The sequence below is a fragment of the Aplidium turbinatum genome, chromosome 5 (assembly GCF_918807975.1).
Source record: "Aplidium turbinatum chromosome 5, kaAplTurb1.1, whole genome shotgun sequence".
NCBI classification, from domain to species: domain Eukaryota; kingdom Metazoa; phylum Chordata; class Ascidiacea; order Aplousobranchia; family Polyclinidae; genus Aplidium; species Aplidium turbinatum.
The window spans coordinates 34802475-34820428 of NC_137476.1; the positions used below are offsets into that span (position 1 = coordinate 34802475).

At 36.1% G+C, this 17954-nt stretch overlaps 1 protein-coding gene across 2 annotated transcripts; it reads left to right on the plus strand.

Moving 5' to 3' along the window:
- Nucleotides 1–488: 488 nt before the first annotated feature.
- Nucleotides 489–15890, plus strand: LOC145770381 (very long chain fatty acid elongase 7-like). 2 transcript variants are annotated; one of them, XM_082582015.1, is made up of 7 exons: nt 489–559; nt 12390–12468; nt 13033–13170; nt 13531–13636; nt 14056–14192; nt 14891–14987; nt 15318–15889. In XM_082582015.1, the coding sequence occupies exons 2-7, from the start codon at nt 12436–12438 to the stop codon at nt 15464–15466; spliced, it is 660 nt and encodes a 219-aa protein (XP_082438141.1). In that variant the 5' UTR covers nt 489–559; nt 12390–12435; the 3' UTR covers nt 15467–15889. The 2 variants fall into 2 exon arrangements, with proteins under 2 accessions (XP_082438141.1, XP_082438140.1); XM_082582014.1 differs by lacking the exon at nt 489–559 and adding an exon at nt 9604–9734 and having other exon boundaries at nt 12278–12468; nt 15318–15890.
- The last annotated feature ends 2064 nt before the right edge of the window (nt 15891–17954 follow it).

Sequence of the window (17954 nt, forward strand, 5' to 3'; positions counted from 1 at the left end):
GAACAGAAAGAAACAGAGTTTGCACTTCAGTAAAGTTACTAAATGGTTTTAATTCATGCTAATAGGAAGTGTTAGTCGTTGCAAGGACATCCATATTGGTTTAAATTTTAAAAGCTTTTGTCAGAATTATTGCTCTGTTGCCATTGCGTTGGCTGTTTCAGTGAAACTTTGTAACAAGACAGCGTTTCCACTTTCCAATCTGTGGCCAACAGATTCCGAGGAAAGTTATAGCGTGTTTCCTAAATTCTTATGTTTTAGCAAATTTTTACAAAATTTTTACTTAATTTAAACATTTTGAAGGTTTGCACGGTTTACTTCATGAACCATTTTGAAAGGCTTACTTCACAACAAAAATGTTAAAAGCAGCTGTACTACTATAATGGTTGGAATGTTAATCGCTTAATCCAGGATTTGTTTAACGTTAAACAACGAATGTTTGATGTTTTAATTAGCAATAGTAAGAAATTTCGGGAAGAGCTATAACTTGACCAAACATATCAACGGAGTTTTGTCGGTGCACAAATCGCAAAGAAGGTTCTATCAGTTATGTTTACTTTGGGTGGGTAAAGTTTGCTTTCTCAGCTCATTGCGCTACCAGTACTAGTCACCAACTGGCTTCATATATATGCACAACAAATGTAATCAGAGAGTGCAAACTCGACGACCTCCTACGCCTTCAGGGCTACGGTCTTTCGCGCTCTCTCATTGGATGCACACTGCACAATGCACATTGTCCGTTTATGTGCGTTTCGAATGCAAACAAAAATAAAATGATCATCCTACCCAGCAACTATCCAATCACATTGATTGATTGAATCTTTATCCTCGGACTGGGAAAGCTTCTTGCAGAGCTTAATCCTGGCAGTTTCGCATACTTGTAGACTAGAGGCTTTGAATCACTGACGCAGGCCCGGTCACCGAGATTGACAGAGTGAAGTTTCCAATTGTTGAAATCTTGCTGCCAGGGAATTATTCCATCCATTAGATACCGCTGAATGGAGAGCAGTCCTTAACGTTGCTCAAGCGCACACCCCGAGAGTCGAACCAGCGCCGCTTGATCTTGAAGCTTCTTCGTTCCAGAAGTCACGCGCTAACCAGCTGAGCTATCGGAAGTGGTTGAGCTGTGGATCGAAACATAAGTATCTGCACCGGAGAGTTTGACGTCATTGATAAAACTCTTGAAGATTATCAGGAGGAAAATCACTCTCTTTGATTGAATATCCTAATATTTTTTTTAACTCATGTTAAGCTACAACTTTTCAGATTCTCGTAAAAGTTTCGGTATTAACCTAACGAAGAGGAAGGAACTTCAGCACCAAATCAATATTATATTGTAGGCCAGGGGTTCCCAACCTTTTTTACACCGCGTGGCCCTCTTTGAAAATTTTGAAAAATCAATGGCCCCTTATTTTTTTCAACTTTTTGAAAAAATTAAGAAACGTCATTTTAATGGTAAAATTTAGTGATGTCTCACAGCAGCAGCGACTGTTTACAACTTTTCATAGAAATCTTATATTATTATTTTTGAAACAAACGGGAATTAAAGACCATTTCATGAAGATTTGGGCAAAATGTGATAGTATTTTTATTAAATTTTAAATTATTTCGTTTGTTATATAGTGTTGGAGTGGACTTAGAGATGATAAATTAAAAAAATTATTATTTTTCAAATTTATCTATGGACCCCTTGAAAAAGGCTCATGGCCTACTAGGGGGCCATGGCCCTGCTGCAGGCTATAACCTAAATGCTACTTTTCAAACTTTTCTCAAGTTGTAGTTTAAGATCAGTGGTAATGAGTAAGCAATTTTGCATTTTGACATAAATTGTTTTGTACTATTTTTTTTTAATTGTGAGGTATTTATCTTATGACCATTCGCCAGTTCTGACGCTGTGGACGTTTGTCGAAACATTGAAGGAATTCACAAGAAAAACCGACAATCGCGATCACTTGCCTCTTCCTTAAAAAGGCAATTTTCTACGTTGTGAAAACTTTTTCTCTCTAAAACACATTGATTAGCTAAGTGGTTGATAATTGAGTGAACCTATTCCTGTATTACTGGAACCGTGGCGACATATGTTTTGTATACAGCAAGAAAAGATGATTACCCATTAGACACATTTTCGAAGTTTTCGAGAAAAACTGCACAAAACTATACAAAAAATTGAAACTTCCTCAAAAATAAATCATTGAAAATCTTCTCTGAGGTTATAAAAAACTTATGCAGAGATGCAGCTTTAATTTGAGGAATTTGTCAAATACATAGTGTGTGTCTAAAACTATAAAGATATTATCGGCCACAAAATACGCAAAAGACAACCAAAACAAGATCCTATTTTTAAATTTGTGTTAGGGTCAAGGCCCCACACCTCTTGACCAACTATTTTTTTAGACTCCTGCTTCTATACTGTTTGTCTTCTCTTGACATTTTTGTTTAGTTGAAACTCTGGTGCCCTTAAATTTCATTTTAGATCCCCTTACTGTCTGGGCCCATACATTCCATTATTTAAATTATTTTTGATGATAACTTTAAAAATGTAATAATCCTGTTTTTAGAATATCTTTTATGTATTTTATTAACAAATTTTACAAATGTCATCATGCGGAGTACAAGTGAATGTGTTGAAACCGCGGTTGCAACGCAATGTCTCTCACTGAGGACAACAGCGGTTGATGATGGAAATTTCTGACATTTTTCTAAGTTGCGGTTTGTGGAATATATGCACTGTTTTGATTACATTTAGGCTACACTACACATGAAGCACCTCATCGCACTACAGCGCTTGATAATATTGACATTGCCGTATAATTTAATGTTTGGTTGGACCTTTGGCCTTGCTGTTTCAATAAATTTTGTCTGTTTCACGGAACAAGAAATGTAAGCAGTTAAATAATTAATTAAATTTATTTTTTGATGGCATCGAAACTTCTTTGTTTGTTGATTTAATAAACTTTTGTGTAAAAAGACGTTACACTCTGGGCGTTTGCCCACCAAACAAACACACCTACCATCATATGATGCTATATCTACATTCTTGTTTGCTGAGCAAATGGGGTAACTTTTTTTAGAGGCGTTGCGCCCAGTTGGACTATATTGGTGAAAATCCGCCTAAGAAAGCCTTTCGCATTTAACAAACAATTGTATCACATTCAAGCCAAAATCCGTTTTTTGAGTTAATCTACATTTTCTTTGCTGTTGAGCACAGAAGCTTGACGTTTTTGAACGTGCTAAGTCCTTTCTATTTAGCATAGGCTATCATTTTCATTTCAACGTTTCTATTTTATTGATTTCAAACTAAATTCAAAATTGTTTTTAGTCAAAATTCAGACATAAACTACAATATTTTTCTTTGTCGGTTTTCTACTCCATCGGCAAATCTGAACTTTTTGTAGAAGTTGCATCAATGCAAAAAAGGGTTTTAAGTTTCTGGGTGGATACTTGCGAAGTTATAACGTGATAGCAGTAGACATATTTTGACTTCGTTTGATATTTCTCGTCAACCTATTGCTAGCATCAACAGTCACGCTGCCCCGCATACCTAGAACGAATATTTATTAAAATTAAATGGTTAATAGCAGTTTCTTTGTCGATTGTATTTATTTGTCTCTAAATTTATTTTTTTAATTATTGCACTATCATTAATTTATTGAGGTATGCTGTTACTGTGAAGAAAGGGGCGTTCTTCCTGGCTATCAGCACAAGGCTGAACACTCACTTGTACAGCGAGCAGTTGCGATTCGCTAACCATAACGGTGTAGCCGCCACGCTAGCCATTTAGACCATCCAATTAACTATGTTTCTCGACAGCCGACTGTAGCAAGCATTGACAGCGATAGACGCCGTGTTTCGCCCATGAGGCTGGGGATTGGTGGTACTATACGCGGTGGCGATTTGTTGGCGGGTGCTTTATTGTAAAAAAAAAATTAATCCAAAAATTTCGTTTCAAGCTATTTGGATGTAATAAGCGGTTGATCGTGTTAACCGTAGATGTATTAACCGGCTTCCACTGTATTTGAAATAGCACGTTGTTTTAAACTTGCTTGTTTTACTTCGGCAAGTAGACGAAATGTTCAAAGCCTTTTGTCAGTTTGCTTACTACTCTGTCGTTGCAGCCAAAACGGTTTCATTTTGCAGCTGAAGCTATTCTAGCCTGCTTCCAAAATGAAGAGTTTAAAACAGGATAGAACAGCAGCTGAAAATTTTGTTGGAGATTCTAGGTTGCTAGAACGCTACGAACTTTGTCTTCATTGAGTCGGTGTTATGCACAATTTTTTTTTCGTTTGTTACTTGCTTTAGCAAAATACCGTGATGGTATTTTTACCCCAAAGCAAGAAAACTGAAAATATAAAAAAAGAAGACATTTGAGCAATTTTAAGTGTCCTCGAAGGACAATTAATGTTTCTTAAAAAAAGAGGACATATGGTAGCTGCAACAAACAGCCTGCAATTCCGGAAATACCTCTGGTAAACCCCGGCTTGCATATTATTTAAGCCAGCGTTTTCACTTAAAAGAATCTTCCTGAGATTCGCACTTTTATGTCCACTTCGTGACTAATATGAACTAAATGAGTCATGGGGGATACATGATTTTTTGTGAACTCTTTCAAGTTAACTTGCTGCGCTGTGTGAATAGAATTGTAGTTGGTGTTGAATCTTCAAAAAAGTTATTTACAGTATTTTTTTAACTGAGCTATCTCCTCGCTCTCCTATATCAATTGTTCCCCTGACAATCGGAACTATTACGTAGATGACACTTAATAATCACCAATCATATGGGATGGTTAGCGCGTGGGCACACGGAACTACGACCTGGGGTGGACTGTGACAGTGGAGAATAGACTAAAACTGGAGTCTGCTCCAGCTAGTTCTCAGTGAGTAATCCACTCATTTCAGTGGTTGCATACGCGAGTATGAGGATTTTTACTTCTTTTATTTATACCTATCAAAGTGAAATGAAGTAATTGCATTTGCTTCATATCTACGTCGCTGATCGCTTTATGATTTTTATTCTACTAAACTAATATGAGCTAAGTGGGAAATCATTGGTACGCCCCTGTTTCCAGTCGTGTTCAGAGAATGCATAGTTTGGGCCAGATGGTTTTCATCAAGGCTGGGTTCTGTGTACACTCAACAATCTTTTATATGATCTGTAGTTATAGCGATATGTGATTCCTTGCTCTATTTCCTTGATTGTATACAAATAATCCAGAAATAACATGCAGCAATTGCAGATGAAGTGCTTGATACAGAAAACATAGTCAAAGTATTACAGCAAAAAGTAAAAACAAACAGCACTGCACTGCTTGAGGTTTTTATGTAGAAAAATCGTCAGATGCAAACATATTTTAGAAAGTAGAAATAATTCATAAGTAGATATAAGTAAAACAGTAGAAGTAGATATAAAAGTACAAATAATTATTTCACTGGAAATAATTTATTGGTGCCAAACAATTTTCTAACATGAAAGTTGTTAATAATTACAGGCAGTATAGCTTTGGTAGAGAGATACTTTTTGTATACCATAGACAGATAATGGTTAGTAACTTGATGAGGTTAAATTGCATCATTCATAAACAACACATTAAATAAAAGATAACTACAAAATTCAAACGTTTTCGGCAAAACTTTCTGCCCTCATCAGGAAAATAACTTAATTCATCTAAAAAACAACAACAGATATTCGTGAAATGTTAATAATAAATAACTGAAATTAGAATCTGCACTGAGCTACGTCTAAACACAACCGAAGAACAAACGCAAAAGATGTTAACATTCTGTTATAAACTATGCCGGAGTGTGGTCACAAGACAAGATAGCGAGCGGTGCAACGTTAAGGCAATTAAAGAAAATCCCTAAACAACATAAAACAAACGTAATTTAGTATAAATTTAGCAAGAAAGATGCCCCTTTAGCGAATAATTGCTTGTTGAGCTTAAGGTTATGCTGCTTAAATTCACTACAGACAGCGCTACAATTATAGTTTCCTAGTGTTGTAGTCTCCGTGAAGAACATGGTCACAGTTAGAGGCTTCTTTATTCCTAGGGAGACCATTTGGTCAAAAGATAAGGAGGCGGTTCCTTTAGCTTTGAGTACAAGCAATGTTTTTCAAACTTTTAGAAGAAAACTTAAGTGGCCATGAAAGTGCTTTATTCAAAAGACAATTGACCAGAAATATTAGCACCAAAAAGTCAAAATGCTTGCTTTAGAAAGGAATGCTTGGTAGTCATTCAGAAATATTCTCTATGCTTTTTCTTAGACAGAAATAAAGCAGAAAACCATAAAAATCAGGTAAACCACTTACTACAAGCCATTACTTGTCAAGCGTAGTTCAAGCTTCAATGCAGTTTGTCACTGATACTGCAGCACTTGCATTCATATTTACATTTTGGTAGATTTGGTAGATAGGAGGGAGAAACACAGTACTCCATTTCACCAAGATAAGCAGAGAACTGAGAAAAGATACCAAGGAAGATGGGATAAGGACATAGTGGGAATTATGTGTGGACCTTGATTCAGGATGAAAATTAAAGTGTATGTAATTGTTTACTGTATTTAATATTGAATGTATATAGGTTAAAGTAATTGTTTTGTATGTGCAACAAGTGTTGCTGAGCCGATCTTTTATAGCAGTGGTCGGGACCTTTTGATAACAATGTGCCAGCTTCAGAGCTTTCAATAATTCAGTGAGCCAATAGCAGTTAAGGAAGCTTGAGGTTGCGAAAGACGCTTAACAGGGTTTGGCCCCGAGGAGGGTAGGAAGAGATATCTCCTTCCTGTTAGAGGACTCACCAAAGAATTTGATTACAAATTGATAGTTGCATGCTTAATTTCATTTGAGAGGGAAATTCAAGGCATTTGTTTCATTTAAAATTGTTCATTTGACAAACTTGTCTATTTTATTATTATTTTCACTATCACTGACGTGTGAAAAAACTATTAACCGTATTAATTTGCATTCAATAGCAGAGTTGGTATTTAACTCAACAAGTAAATATCCTGAAGTCACTATAGTTTATAGTAATAGTAGGCTACTGTTTTCAACCATATAAACTACAATGAAAGAAATAAACAGTTTTTTTTCCAAAGTTTTTGCTATTAATGGAAGCCTTAGCACTCCGTGTCCTCAGCCAATTCCTTAATGTGTGAAACATAATAGCGTATAACTGTTAAGAAACATCGCTGTAAAAAGACAAATCATTGTGAAAAGTTAGTCTTTATTAAAAATAAGCAGCAAGAAGCTGATGCCAATGGACTTAGTGATATTGCGTCACTTGCGTGTAATGAAGAATCGGTCGCATGGTCACCAGACAGTAATAGCCACCGTTTCACAGCACTATGCCGTGGTAACATAACACTATTGTATCTTATTATTTGTTAACAAACCGCAAACAGACGTTGAAATTCAAAAGTAATCACATTAGTTCTCTAATTAGCGCACAATAAGACACACGCAGTTACTGAGTTACTATACAGTGATTTTTTCTTGAAGAACAACATTATCAGGGTATACAATAGATTGAGTTTCACTTTTAGCAGCATGATCATTGCTTACTTCACAATGCAGATTTTAACGACCTGTTTTAACCTGATGCTGCGAGTTCGCTGTGGTAAAAAGGAATTGCACTAGCTTTCGGAACACAGTTCCCCAGTCATGTGCTATGACGAATGGTGTTGAAGTCAGTGGGTCGTAGTTTTATGTGGCTCTTTTGTTTGGCTTGAGGCTGCTGTCTTGAATGCTGGCTGTTGAGTTTCTGCGTTGTTAGGCGTTATTGCTGCGAAATTTTGTTTGAACAGTTGATAACAGTAGGCCTACTGCGAAACGGTGGCTATTACTGTCTGGTCACCATGCGACCGATTCTTCATCACACACAGTATCACTAAGTCCATTAGTATCAGCTTTTTGCTGCTTATTTTTAATAAAGGCGAACTTTTCACCAAATCTTTTGAAAGTTGAACCATAGGCATACGAAGCCGAGCAACGTTATCAAGTTTAACATATTAAAGATTATTATATTTACAAAAAACACAAAACTACGCAACAATTAAATATCAAACGTTTTCGACATCACAAGATGTCCTCTTCAGGAATAATATACATACAACTTAACTACATCTGAATAAAATACAATGGTTAACTAAATCTATAAACAGAAAAATAGAAAAACTGCACAGTACTTCTGACTAGCTCAAACTCAACGCTAGGCTCCACGAGAATCAAAGGTAACTGCATCAAAAGGTGTTAAATAGATCACATGATATGGTAGAAAGGCAAGGTGCGAAAAAACTAATTTTAAAATACAGAGAGCAAGAAAGACGAGCCGCAAGCAACGATTGTCTGTTCAAAAGTGGATTGTGACGTTTTATGTACAAGGCTTCCAAGATCTTAGTTTGATACTCAGACCTGCCTCTGGACATGTTCTCAAATTGCTTGATAGAAACGTTGTTTTGACATTCTGTACATGAGAAAATGTGATCTTTAATTGCGCTTTTCTGTACAGAATTCAAATTGAGGTGTTCCCCAGCTCTAGCTGGAGTGTTATTAGGGTACTAATTATTAGGATACATAATTATTAGGGTACTTCGTCTCAATCAAGTGTCATCCTTTGTGATATCTCGAAGTTGACTTCGTTGAGTTGTCAGTTTTGTGTCTTTAACATGTCATTATGACATCATATATATGTTTGTTGAAGAAGGAAAGTTTCTTGTTTCACATCACATATGACGACATTAAAATAACGTAGCGTAAACAGGACAATGTCTTTTGTAATCTTGCTGCTTCGGTAATTGCGGAGCTGGTAGTGACGTAATAAAAAGGAACGATATGATTGGATGATAGATGAACGGGTTGCTAAATTCTTGAAACCAGTGAAATCAATTTTGTTTATGGGAATAACTTAGTTGACCTAGTTCTGACCAGTTCTGCTAGTTTGCCACTTGTCAAAACAGATATTTTTACTTGAAATGGTTAGCCTGTCGGCAATAGCTGTCATTCCGAAAATTTGAACAAAAGTAAACTGTTCAGTTTGAACACTGCTGTCAAATATTTGCGGAAAACGACCTTTCAAATCGCCTTGTTTAGACATGACTAATCACCCAGGCTGCTCTCACTAATCACAGCTGAAGCAAACATATGTAGTAGTATAACACCGCAGTATGCAATATAAATTTAGAAACACAAGCCAAACAAGTTTAGTTTTCGTGGAACAAGAATACGAAGCGGGTAGTCAATACGAACCAGTGCAATCGTGTTACTGAGGTCTTAGCCCGACCAGCAAATCGTTTCTTTTGTATAGCCTATTATTTCTACATCTGATGTTTTCCTTCAACCTAAAAAAGGATTGAATTTGCCGACTGGGGTGATGACATTTGCAGAAAAAAAACATTATGTAGACTGCTCCTTCATATATAAGTTTTAAACTATGTGAAACCTAATAGAGCTTTTTGATTCTTAATGCGGTTGGCAAATCCACAATGAGTGCATTAAACGTTAATTTAACGTCTGCAAACCATTGAATTTAAATTTTGTTAGTTGGACAGCATAAAGAACCAAGCTCTTGTCGAAGGTCGCTTTTTGTGTAACTTAAACTGCTTTTCAGACTTTCACTTTTCTTTCATCATTTGATTGAGATATAGAATTATCACAGCTGAGTCACAACTATTACCGATAGATTAGTAAAATGGCAAGTGCATGGGAAAGCATTATGGACTTTTATAATGAATCCATGGCTTTAGCAGGTTAGTATTTGCATAGTTATTAGGTGCGATAGCCTAAAACGAAACAAAAACTTATTAAAATTTTTGCAACCAGTGCATAGTTTTATGTGGAAGACGAATTATCTTGCTGTCGTAACCTATCGACCTTATAGACCAGGGGTTCCCAAACTTTCTATTCATCGGTACCCTTTGGTCAATTTATAGATTCGCTCATGTACCCCCAAAATTTTCTCATATTTTTGGCTTTAGAAAGTTTAGATATTGCAACAAATTAACAGTAGAGCTGCATTAGAAGACTGCATACATGATATTTTGTACCAATCAAAGCACACAAAGTTATTCATAACAATGTAATCCAAGGTTAAACAAACACTACAACTTTAAGTAGGTTTCTGAATATTTGCTTTTTCTGGCACTCATTGTTTAGCTTTTTAGAAAGTCCGAAAATAGGCAAAGATTTCAAGTAAAACAATAAAAGTTTTTGAACTCAGCAGCGTCGGCTGCATAGCCGAGTGGTGACAGCCCTGGAACGGCAATCGAAAGGTCGCCGGTTCGACACCGCTCAAGAGCATGTGGCTGTATCTTTGGCAGGACACTTAAAGGCATGCCTGAAGGTGGACACGAAGATTGGCTTCCTTGCCTTCCCGTCCACTTAATCTAAATCTTCAACCACCCGGTGTAAGCCTGGATACCACAAACAAAACAAAAAAAACTCAGCAGCGCGATTAGCTAATCGTTAGGTGAATTTATATTGCACACTGAACCTAAAAACAAATGAAGACCTGAATTAAAGAACTGGCTACATTAAAGTTTTTGAAAAAAAGAAAATTGAAGTTTTGAAAAACATTGCAAACTTATTTCAATCTCCTGTTCAATTTTTTCAGTCTTATCCTATGGTAGGCTTAGGCTACACCTGAAACTCATGCATTCTAGTCTGCTGACTTAGTTCTTAACTGTTTCATCACAGGTTATTGATTTGTGCCGTAACCGATTGGCAAGACAACTGGTGCTTGAATGTTGTTTAAAAAGCGGGGACGACTGGTCGACTGTATTTGCTTTCTAGGCTAGTCTTTGTAATTATGGTTCTCATAGCAATCAATCAGCTGTTTTGTCTTGTGTGCTGTGATTGGACAAAATAAGTCATGTGAACTTGGTAGTTATATACTGTAGTTGTAGTTAAAGCTTCTACTGGGGTGAAAATGTGACTTACTAAGGAGTTCTTAATCTCAGGTCTTCAAATTATTAACATCATCAGGTGATAAAAAATATTTTAAGGCAGATTAGAAGTTATGGAAAGAATATCCTTATACTTAATCTAATGTACCCCTTGAAAAGTCGAAATGTACCCCTGGGGGTACATGTACCCCAGTTTGGGAACCCCTGTTATAGACTATCTAAGAAAAAATAAAGAAATAACTTCATAGCATTTAGTACAAACAAATTTATTTTTATGAGAGGTAGTTCAATTCAATCACAAACAGTTAAGAAATTGATTTCGTTCAGCGAAATGAGCTTCAATTAAGATTATTCAAATGAAATATTTTTATCTACTGGAAATTAAGCTGATTTGCGTGAGAATACATAATACGTGGAAGTACATGTAATTGAGTTGGTCATATCAAGCGTTGTTGTAGGTTTGACATTTGTTAAAAGAGATTTATCTCCTTTCCTCAACAACATAAGCACATTGCAATACGTTTCAACGAAGTTTTAATGTTGATATTTTTTTTTTCTCAAGCACGTTTTAAAGTAAACAGGAAAGCCCCTTACACATCCGTGTTGCCATAAAATTATTTTGTTTGTGTTTATTTCTTGCTACGTAAGTTGGTTATACACTTTCACGTCGTTTTCTTGCATGTTTCAATCAAACATAACAAGTGATTCTATTCTGATAGCGACAAAAACATTAAATGCCAGCTTCTTAATCTTTGAAGTGTTGTTTATTTTTCCATATGACTTTTTTCTTGCTGTTTCTACATTTTTTTGCTTAAACTTATCTTAATTTTTGTTTTATTGTTCAACACACAGCCTACCCAGCCAGAAAAATCAACCATTTTTCGCATTGATCCAGCGTCTGCAGACGTTGGGTAGGCTGTGTTGGTACTTTTTGTCGGTTCATAACCGAGAGGTAAGAGCCCTGGTGCGCCACTCTAAAAGGCGCCGGTTCGATACCGCTCAAAAGCATGCGGCTGTGTCCATGGTAAGACACTTAAAAGCATGGCTGAAGGTGGATACGAATATTTACTCTCTTAACTTCCTGTCCACTTAATCTAAATCTTTCAACACCACACGTAAGCCTGAAACGATAAAAAGCGCAATGCAACTAACTGATAATAATAATAATTTAATAAAGCACTGAAACCAATTGTAGTTTAAATAGCTGTTAGCGCTTTCGGTAAGCTAATAACATGATTTGGTGATAGGCTAATTAATTTATTCCAACCGGTACTTTTTTCGTCGTAGAAACGTTAATGAAGAAAAATATATTATATTGTAAAGTTTTGTTCTCACATTTTAAGTTATGTATGTTTTATGATATTGAACAAGTATTTCTGTTCTTCTAGACCCAAGAGCAATGGACTTTCCTTTCCTGGACTCTCAGCTTCTTAACAATATTAATATTCTTCTTTATTTGTTTATTGTGACGTACGCTGGACCAAAATTCATGCGTCACAGGCGACCTTACGATTTACGTCACGTGATCACGGTATACAACTTTTCGATGGTTGCCTTGTCAACGGCCACGTTTTGCATGGTGAGTAGGCGGGGTTGTCTGAGCTCTTACACGTATCGAAAATTTTATACTCTTACAAAAAAATCACATGGAGGCTTCATGTTATGGAAGTATCATCAGACGATGCCTGGAAAAATACATATGTGTACAAATAAAATAATGACAGGAAAAGTGATCTAATAGAACCCCGTAGCGCCCTACGTTGCTTATATGCAACAAAATTTTTGGAAATTACATCACTTTGTAGGAGTTTATTGAATATTTGTGAAACAAATCAAACAAAAAGATATTCTCAATTGACCCTCAATAACCCAATGTTGTTACCACTAAATAATCTGTGTTGGTTGTACCACGCCTTTTTGAAAAAAAAGAAGCAATTTTGCGTGTTTTTCTTGGTCGCTACAAGGTTAACTTTAACTTCTTCTGGTATAGATCTTCATCAGATTGAGCTTTGTCAAAATGAAGATCTGTACAATTAAAAGGCGTAATCTTTCGTTGATTTACGCCTGCAAACGTTTGCTATCTAGTTGACGTTTATATGATTTTAACGTCTTTGTAAACGCTACTTCTTGATATCAACAACAGCTGATGGCCGGAGGTTGGGGCACAGGGTATGGACTCGTTTGCCAGGATTGTGACTACTCTCGGTCGCCTCAAGCGATGACAATGATAAAGGGATGCTACATGTTTTGGATATCAAAACACATCGAGTTTCTAGACACTGTAAGTATGGGCTCTGGTGCCAAGATGGCATATTATGCAAGTGTGTCATACCGCAAATTTGAGTTTGTAAACTAAAAACTCACGCCATGGGTTATAAAACAATTCATCTCTAGTCTACAAATAGGTATACGAGCTTACACCATCGAAAGTGCATTTTTATCTATAGGTATTTAAGTTCTTTGTATGTATGTTAACTTGATCTAAAGTATAATGCGCAAATTTATTAGCAGATTTTGAACTCTTTTATCGACATAACACAAAGTTATATTGCTAGATTTCACTCTTGTAGGCCAACACAGCACATTTATATTCACATTATTTCGTGAAGTGATGTATTACCGAGCAGTTGTGTTTTTCCAGTACTTCTTCATTTTGCGAAAAAAGAACAATCAGGCCTCATTTCTTCACATCTATCATCACAGCTTCATGGCTTACATTTGGTGGTGGGGGATGAAGTTCTCTCCCGGTAAGAGATTATCGGTTAACATTGCCTACTTTTACAGTGAGAATGCATTTGTTTTTCTAGCACTAGCAGCAACGTTCATCTGATAAAAGTAAAAGTGCAAGAAAAAACATACAAATGCTTCACTGACACTTCGCGCAATATGACAATGCGCATCCTCAGAGCGAATAACATACAAAAAAAAATTACAAAGTTATGTACTGTAGTCCGGTTGAACGCAAAAGAAAAAAGTGAAACATACATTATTTCAAAAGTTGACCAAAAGATGTGTGAGCGGTTGCATTCTACGTTAGATAACCGCTCTACACTATATAACTTAATAAATTTCTCGTGGGATTGCTTCATGATCTCCTCAGTCACCTCCTTCTAGACTCGTCACTGCTACCAATGCTTAAGATTAAAACAATAAATTTATTCTTTAGGAGGCTTCGGTACCTTTCACGCGCTCCTCAATTCGTTTGTTCACGTTGTGATGTATGTTTATTATGGATTTTCCTCTCTTGGACCTAAGTATCAGAAATATCTTTGGTGGAAAAAATATCTAACTGCATTTCAAATGGTAAGTGATATGTTAAGTACGTTTGTGTGTATTTATTATTGTAACTGTCTCCGCCGCCAGTGTGGCCAAATCGTTTGGCATCCGCTGGCTTCGATCAGTCTTTCAACAAGGTTGATAGGATCTCCATTCTGTTTTGTGTGTATTTACAACAGGTAAAACATTGCTGCCAAACATTCCAGTCCCCAAAGTGGTTGCTCCTACTGGGGTATGCCAATATGCGTCTTGCCAAAACGCAGCCGTGTTTGATAAAAATTAAACCAGCATTCCAAACGTCCGTCAGATGCCACTTGACCAACAGCTGAATTCTTATTCCCGATAAAGTGTTCTCTCTTTAATAGTGCAAAAAAGAAAAGACTTGCGACTACGAGAAGAAATGAAATGGCGCAGAATAAGAAACATAAAATTTGTTCCTTCGTATTATAGCTTTGTTTTATCACGATGAAATGTAACTACTGTATAGCCTACTGCACTTGATTAATTATGGTAAGTTATCAAAATTATCATTCATATTGAAAATTCCTATTAGAGCTTAGCATATTACAGTAGCCTACATCTTTGCAGTTTTATAAAGCTATAGAACAAGGTAATGTTTTTAACTTTCAATTCATCGGATGTACACTGTAGCCATGTGGCGCAAATATCATTTTAATTGCCGCTCTTTCACTTTGTATATTTCATGAAGTGCGTTTTATTTTCAGGTTCAATTTCTGGCCATAACAACTCACATGGGAAACGCAATGTTTTTGAACAATTGCAAAATAACAAAAGCTTTGGGATATATTCTCTTCTTTTTTCGTAAGTTCTGAGGCGCTTGTTGCTTTTTTTAGCAGTAGATAGCCTATTTAGTGAGAGTTTAAACTGATGACTTCCAATGTGGCTCTCTGTGACCTTTGTGCATTTGCAGTTTGTGTATTATTTCGTTGTTTTGTTTTGAATATGGACACTGCTTTAGTGCTTTGTCTGACGCAAATAAAGAATAATTTATTCAGTTCAATTTGTTTTTATTTCTAACTTTTTGTCACAACGAAAAACAATGTATGCCAAAAATAGTGGATAAAAAAGTTAAAATTATAAATTATAAAAAAAAATTATACTACAACTAAATAAACTACAACATTTTTGCAGCAATTTCATTTTTCGTGCTATTTGCCAACTTTTGGATAAAGAATTATCGTCAAAAGAAACTCCACCATCTCGACCAGAACGGAAACGCAGTCAAGCATAACAAAGCAACACAAAATGGAAAGTCGAATGGGAGCCTCAAGCAGGAGTAATCGTTCCCATGATTACCGACTACAAATCCCGGATTATCAAATGCAAGACTTGTTGACTGTTTACCATGTTTGAAATTAGATATTTCTTTTGTTTCAAAAGTGATTTTAATGTTGTCATAAACATTGCAAGACCAAAATGGTCATAGAATATATCGTCTATGCAGATTGTGTTGATTGATTGATTGATTTTATTTCGTTGTAGGTAAATATAATTCAATAAATACAGCAATAAAAAAGGAATTTCCAGCAACGGGAATCTGCGAAGAGACCATGGGTCTTCGAGTCAAGCAGATACCCCAGATTCTAATAGAAGTTCTAAAATTGCGATAAGAATAATTCAATAACGAAAATTGAGACAAGGTGTTAGAAGATGGTCATAGAGAAATATATTTAGTAGTCTATCGGTAGCATAAAGGTAATACAAAATTAATCGTGCTAATATTTGGCGATGAGTGAGTATTTGTGTTGTTTTTTAAAAGAATAAAATGACAATTTACGCAAGCTCGTTGGTAAGGAGTTCCAGACTTTCACTCCGGCATATTTAATGCTGCGCTGGAGTCGGGATGAGGCGTAACGTGGGACAAAATAACAATCATTGGAAGAGTGTCTAGTAAGTCGTGCATTATACATGAGTTTGGTTTTTTCAAAGTAGTGTGCGAAAGGCAGAGGCAATACATCCGTATCAAATTTAAACATGAATTTAGCAATTTCATGTTCGTACAAATCTTTAAGCTTGAGTATGTTAAGTTTCTTATAGAAAGGTGTGACATGATCAGACCACCTGCCACCTGCTACTATTCTGACAGCCTTATTTTGTAAGGTGCTAAGCTTGTTCATTTGTGTCTTGCAGCATGAACCCCAAATCGTTATCCCATATACGATATGAGAATGTACCAGTGCGTAGTATAATTGTAATAATGTTTTGTTTGGAAGAATGTATTTGAGTTTCGACAATATCCCTACAGATATAGAAAGTTTCTTGTGGAGCATATTAATATGAGGTTCAAAATTTAGACCATTGTCAAAAATAATGCCAAGGTATTTGGCAAACTTAACTTGTTCGATCTGAACACAATTATAAAGTACATTGATATCTTCTGGGTAGCTGCATTTTTTAGGAGGGATTACAATGACATTTGATTTGGAAGGATTGATAACTAATTTATTGGCATTAATCCAGTTCTTGATGTTAAGTAATTCAGACGATATTTCCTTTTCTAAGTAGGTTAGATTAGGAGCGTTAATTACCAGGCAGGTATCGTCTGCGAAAAGTCTTGGAACAGAAGACGTGCAGTTTGGTAAGTCGTTTACGTACAATAAAAACAGTAATGGACCCAGCGTTGAACCCTGAGGTACACCGTGTGTTATGCATCTCTGTTCAGATTCCTGTTCATTAATCGCGACATACTGCATTCTGTCTTTTAGGTAGGAGGAGAATAATTCGTTTGCTGTACCTCGGATTCCATAGTGGTTGAGTTTGTATAGTAGAATGGGATGGTATACTGTGTCAAAGGCTTTTTTGAGATCCAAGAGAACCAAACCTGTGTACAGGTTGCTTTTTACGTGTTCATAGGTGGCACTAATAATATCAATAGCGGCATATGAAGTAGAGGAGCCAGACCGAAATCCAAATTGCGTAGGAGCAAGGACAGAATGTTTGTCTAGAAAGGAAGAGACCCTTTTATATATGAGCTTTTCCAAAATTTTTTCGAAAGACGATAAAAGGGAGATAGGTCTATAATTATTTACCTCAAGTTTGTCTCCAGATTTGAAGACGGGTACAACTTTGGCAAGTTTAAATGTATCAGGGAAAATACCGAACTGAAAGGAATAGTTAATAAGATTTGAGAAGGGCAGGGCAATAATCACGGAGGCGATCTGTATGAAATATGCTGAAATGTCATCGTAGCCAGTTGCTTTGTTGGGTTTTAGAGCTCGGATTTCTTTGAGTACCTCATCGCCAGTCGTTGGTTCAAGAAAAATAGAAGAAGGAACGTGGTTTGTAAGGTAGGATGTGAAGTTGTTATCGTTGGCAAGCGGAACGCTGTCAGAGATCTCTTTTCCAACGTTGCAGAAGAATTTATTGAATTGGTTCGCCATTTCGATGGGTTTGTTTGATGACACTCCATCAATATTAATGGAATTGATTGTTTGCTTTGATTTTTGTTTATTTGGCAGCAGTGAGTTAATGACTTCCCATACTTTACGTGGGGAAGATTTGTTCAGTTCAATTTCCGAATGTATATAATTTTGCTTGGAAATGTATTTCAATTTAGTGAGCTTATTTGCGTATTTTTTGTACTCTAGCCTGTCTGTTTGATTCCCTTTCAGGTAGTGCGATTGGTACATTTTTTGCTTATTTTTAATTGAAGTAAACAACCCACTGGTAATCCACGGCTTCCTTTTTAACTTGCACATTTTCCTTGACATTTTTTTCAGTGGAGCGTATTTGTCAATTGCGTTTTTTAAAATCTGTAATAGTTCGCTA

Excerpts from the sequence above, each read along its gene's own strand:
- LOC145770381 (XM_082582014.1), top strand. The coding sequence starts at position 9,677 with ATGGCAAGTGCATGGGAAAGCATTATGGACTTTTATAATGAATCCATG. Across the intron at positions 13,171-13,530 it reads ACATCGAGTTTCTAGACACT|TACTTCTTCATTTTGCGAAA; the intron begins GTAAGTATGGGC and ends GTGTTTTTCCAG. Across the intron at positions 14,988-15,317 it reads ATATATTCTCTTCTTTTTTC|CAATTTCATTTTTCGTGCTA; the intron begins GTAAGTTCTGAG and ends ACATTTTTGCAG.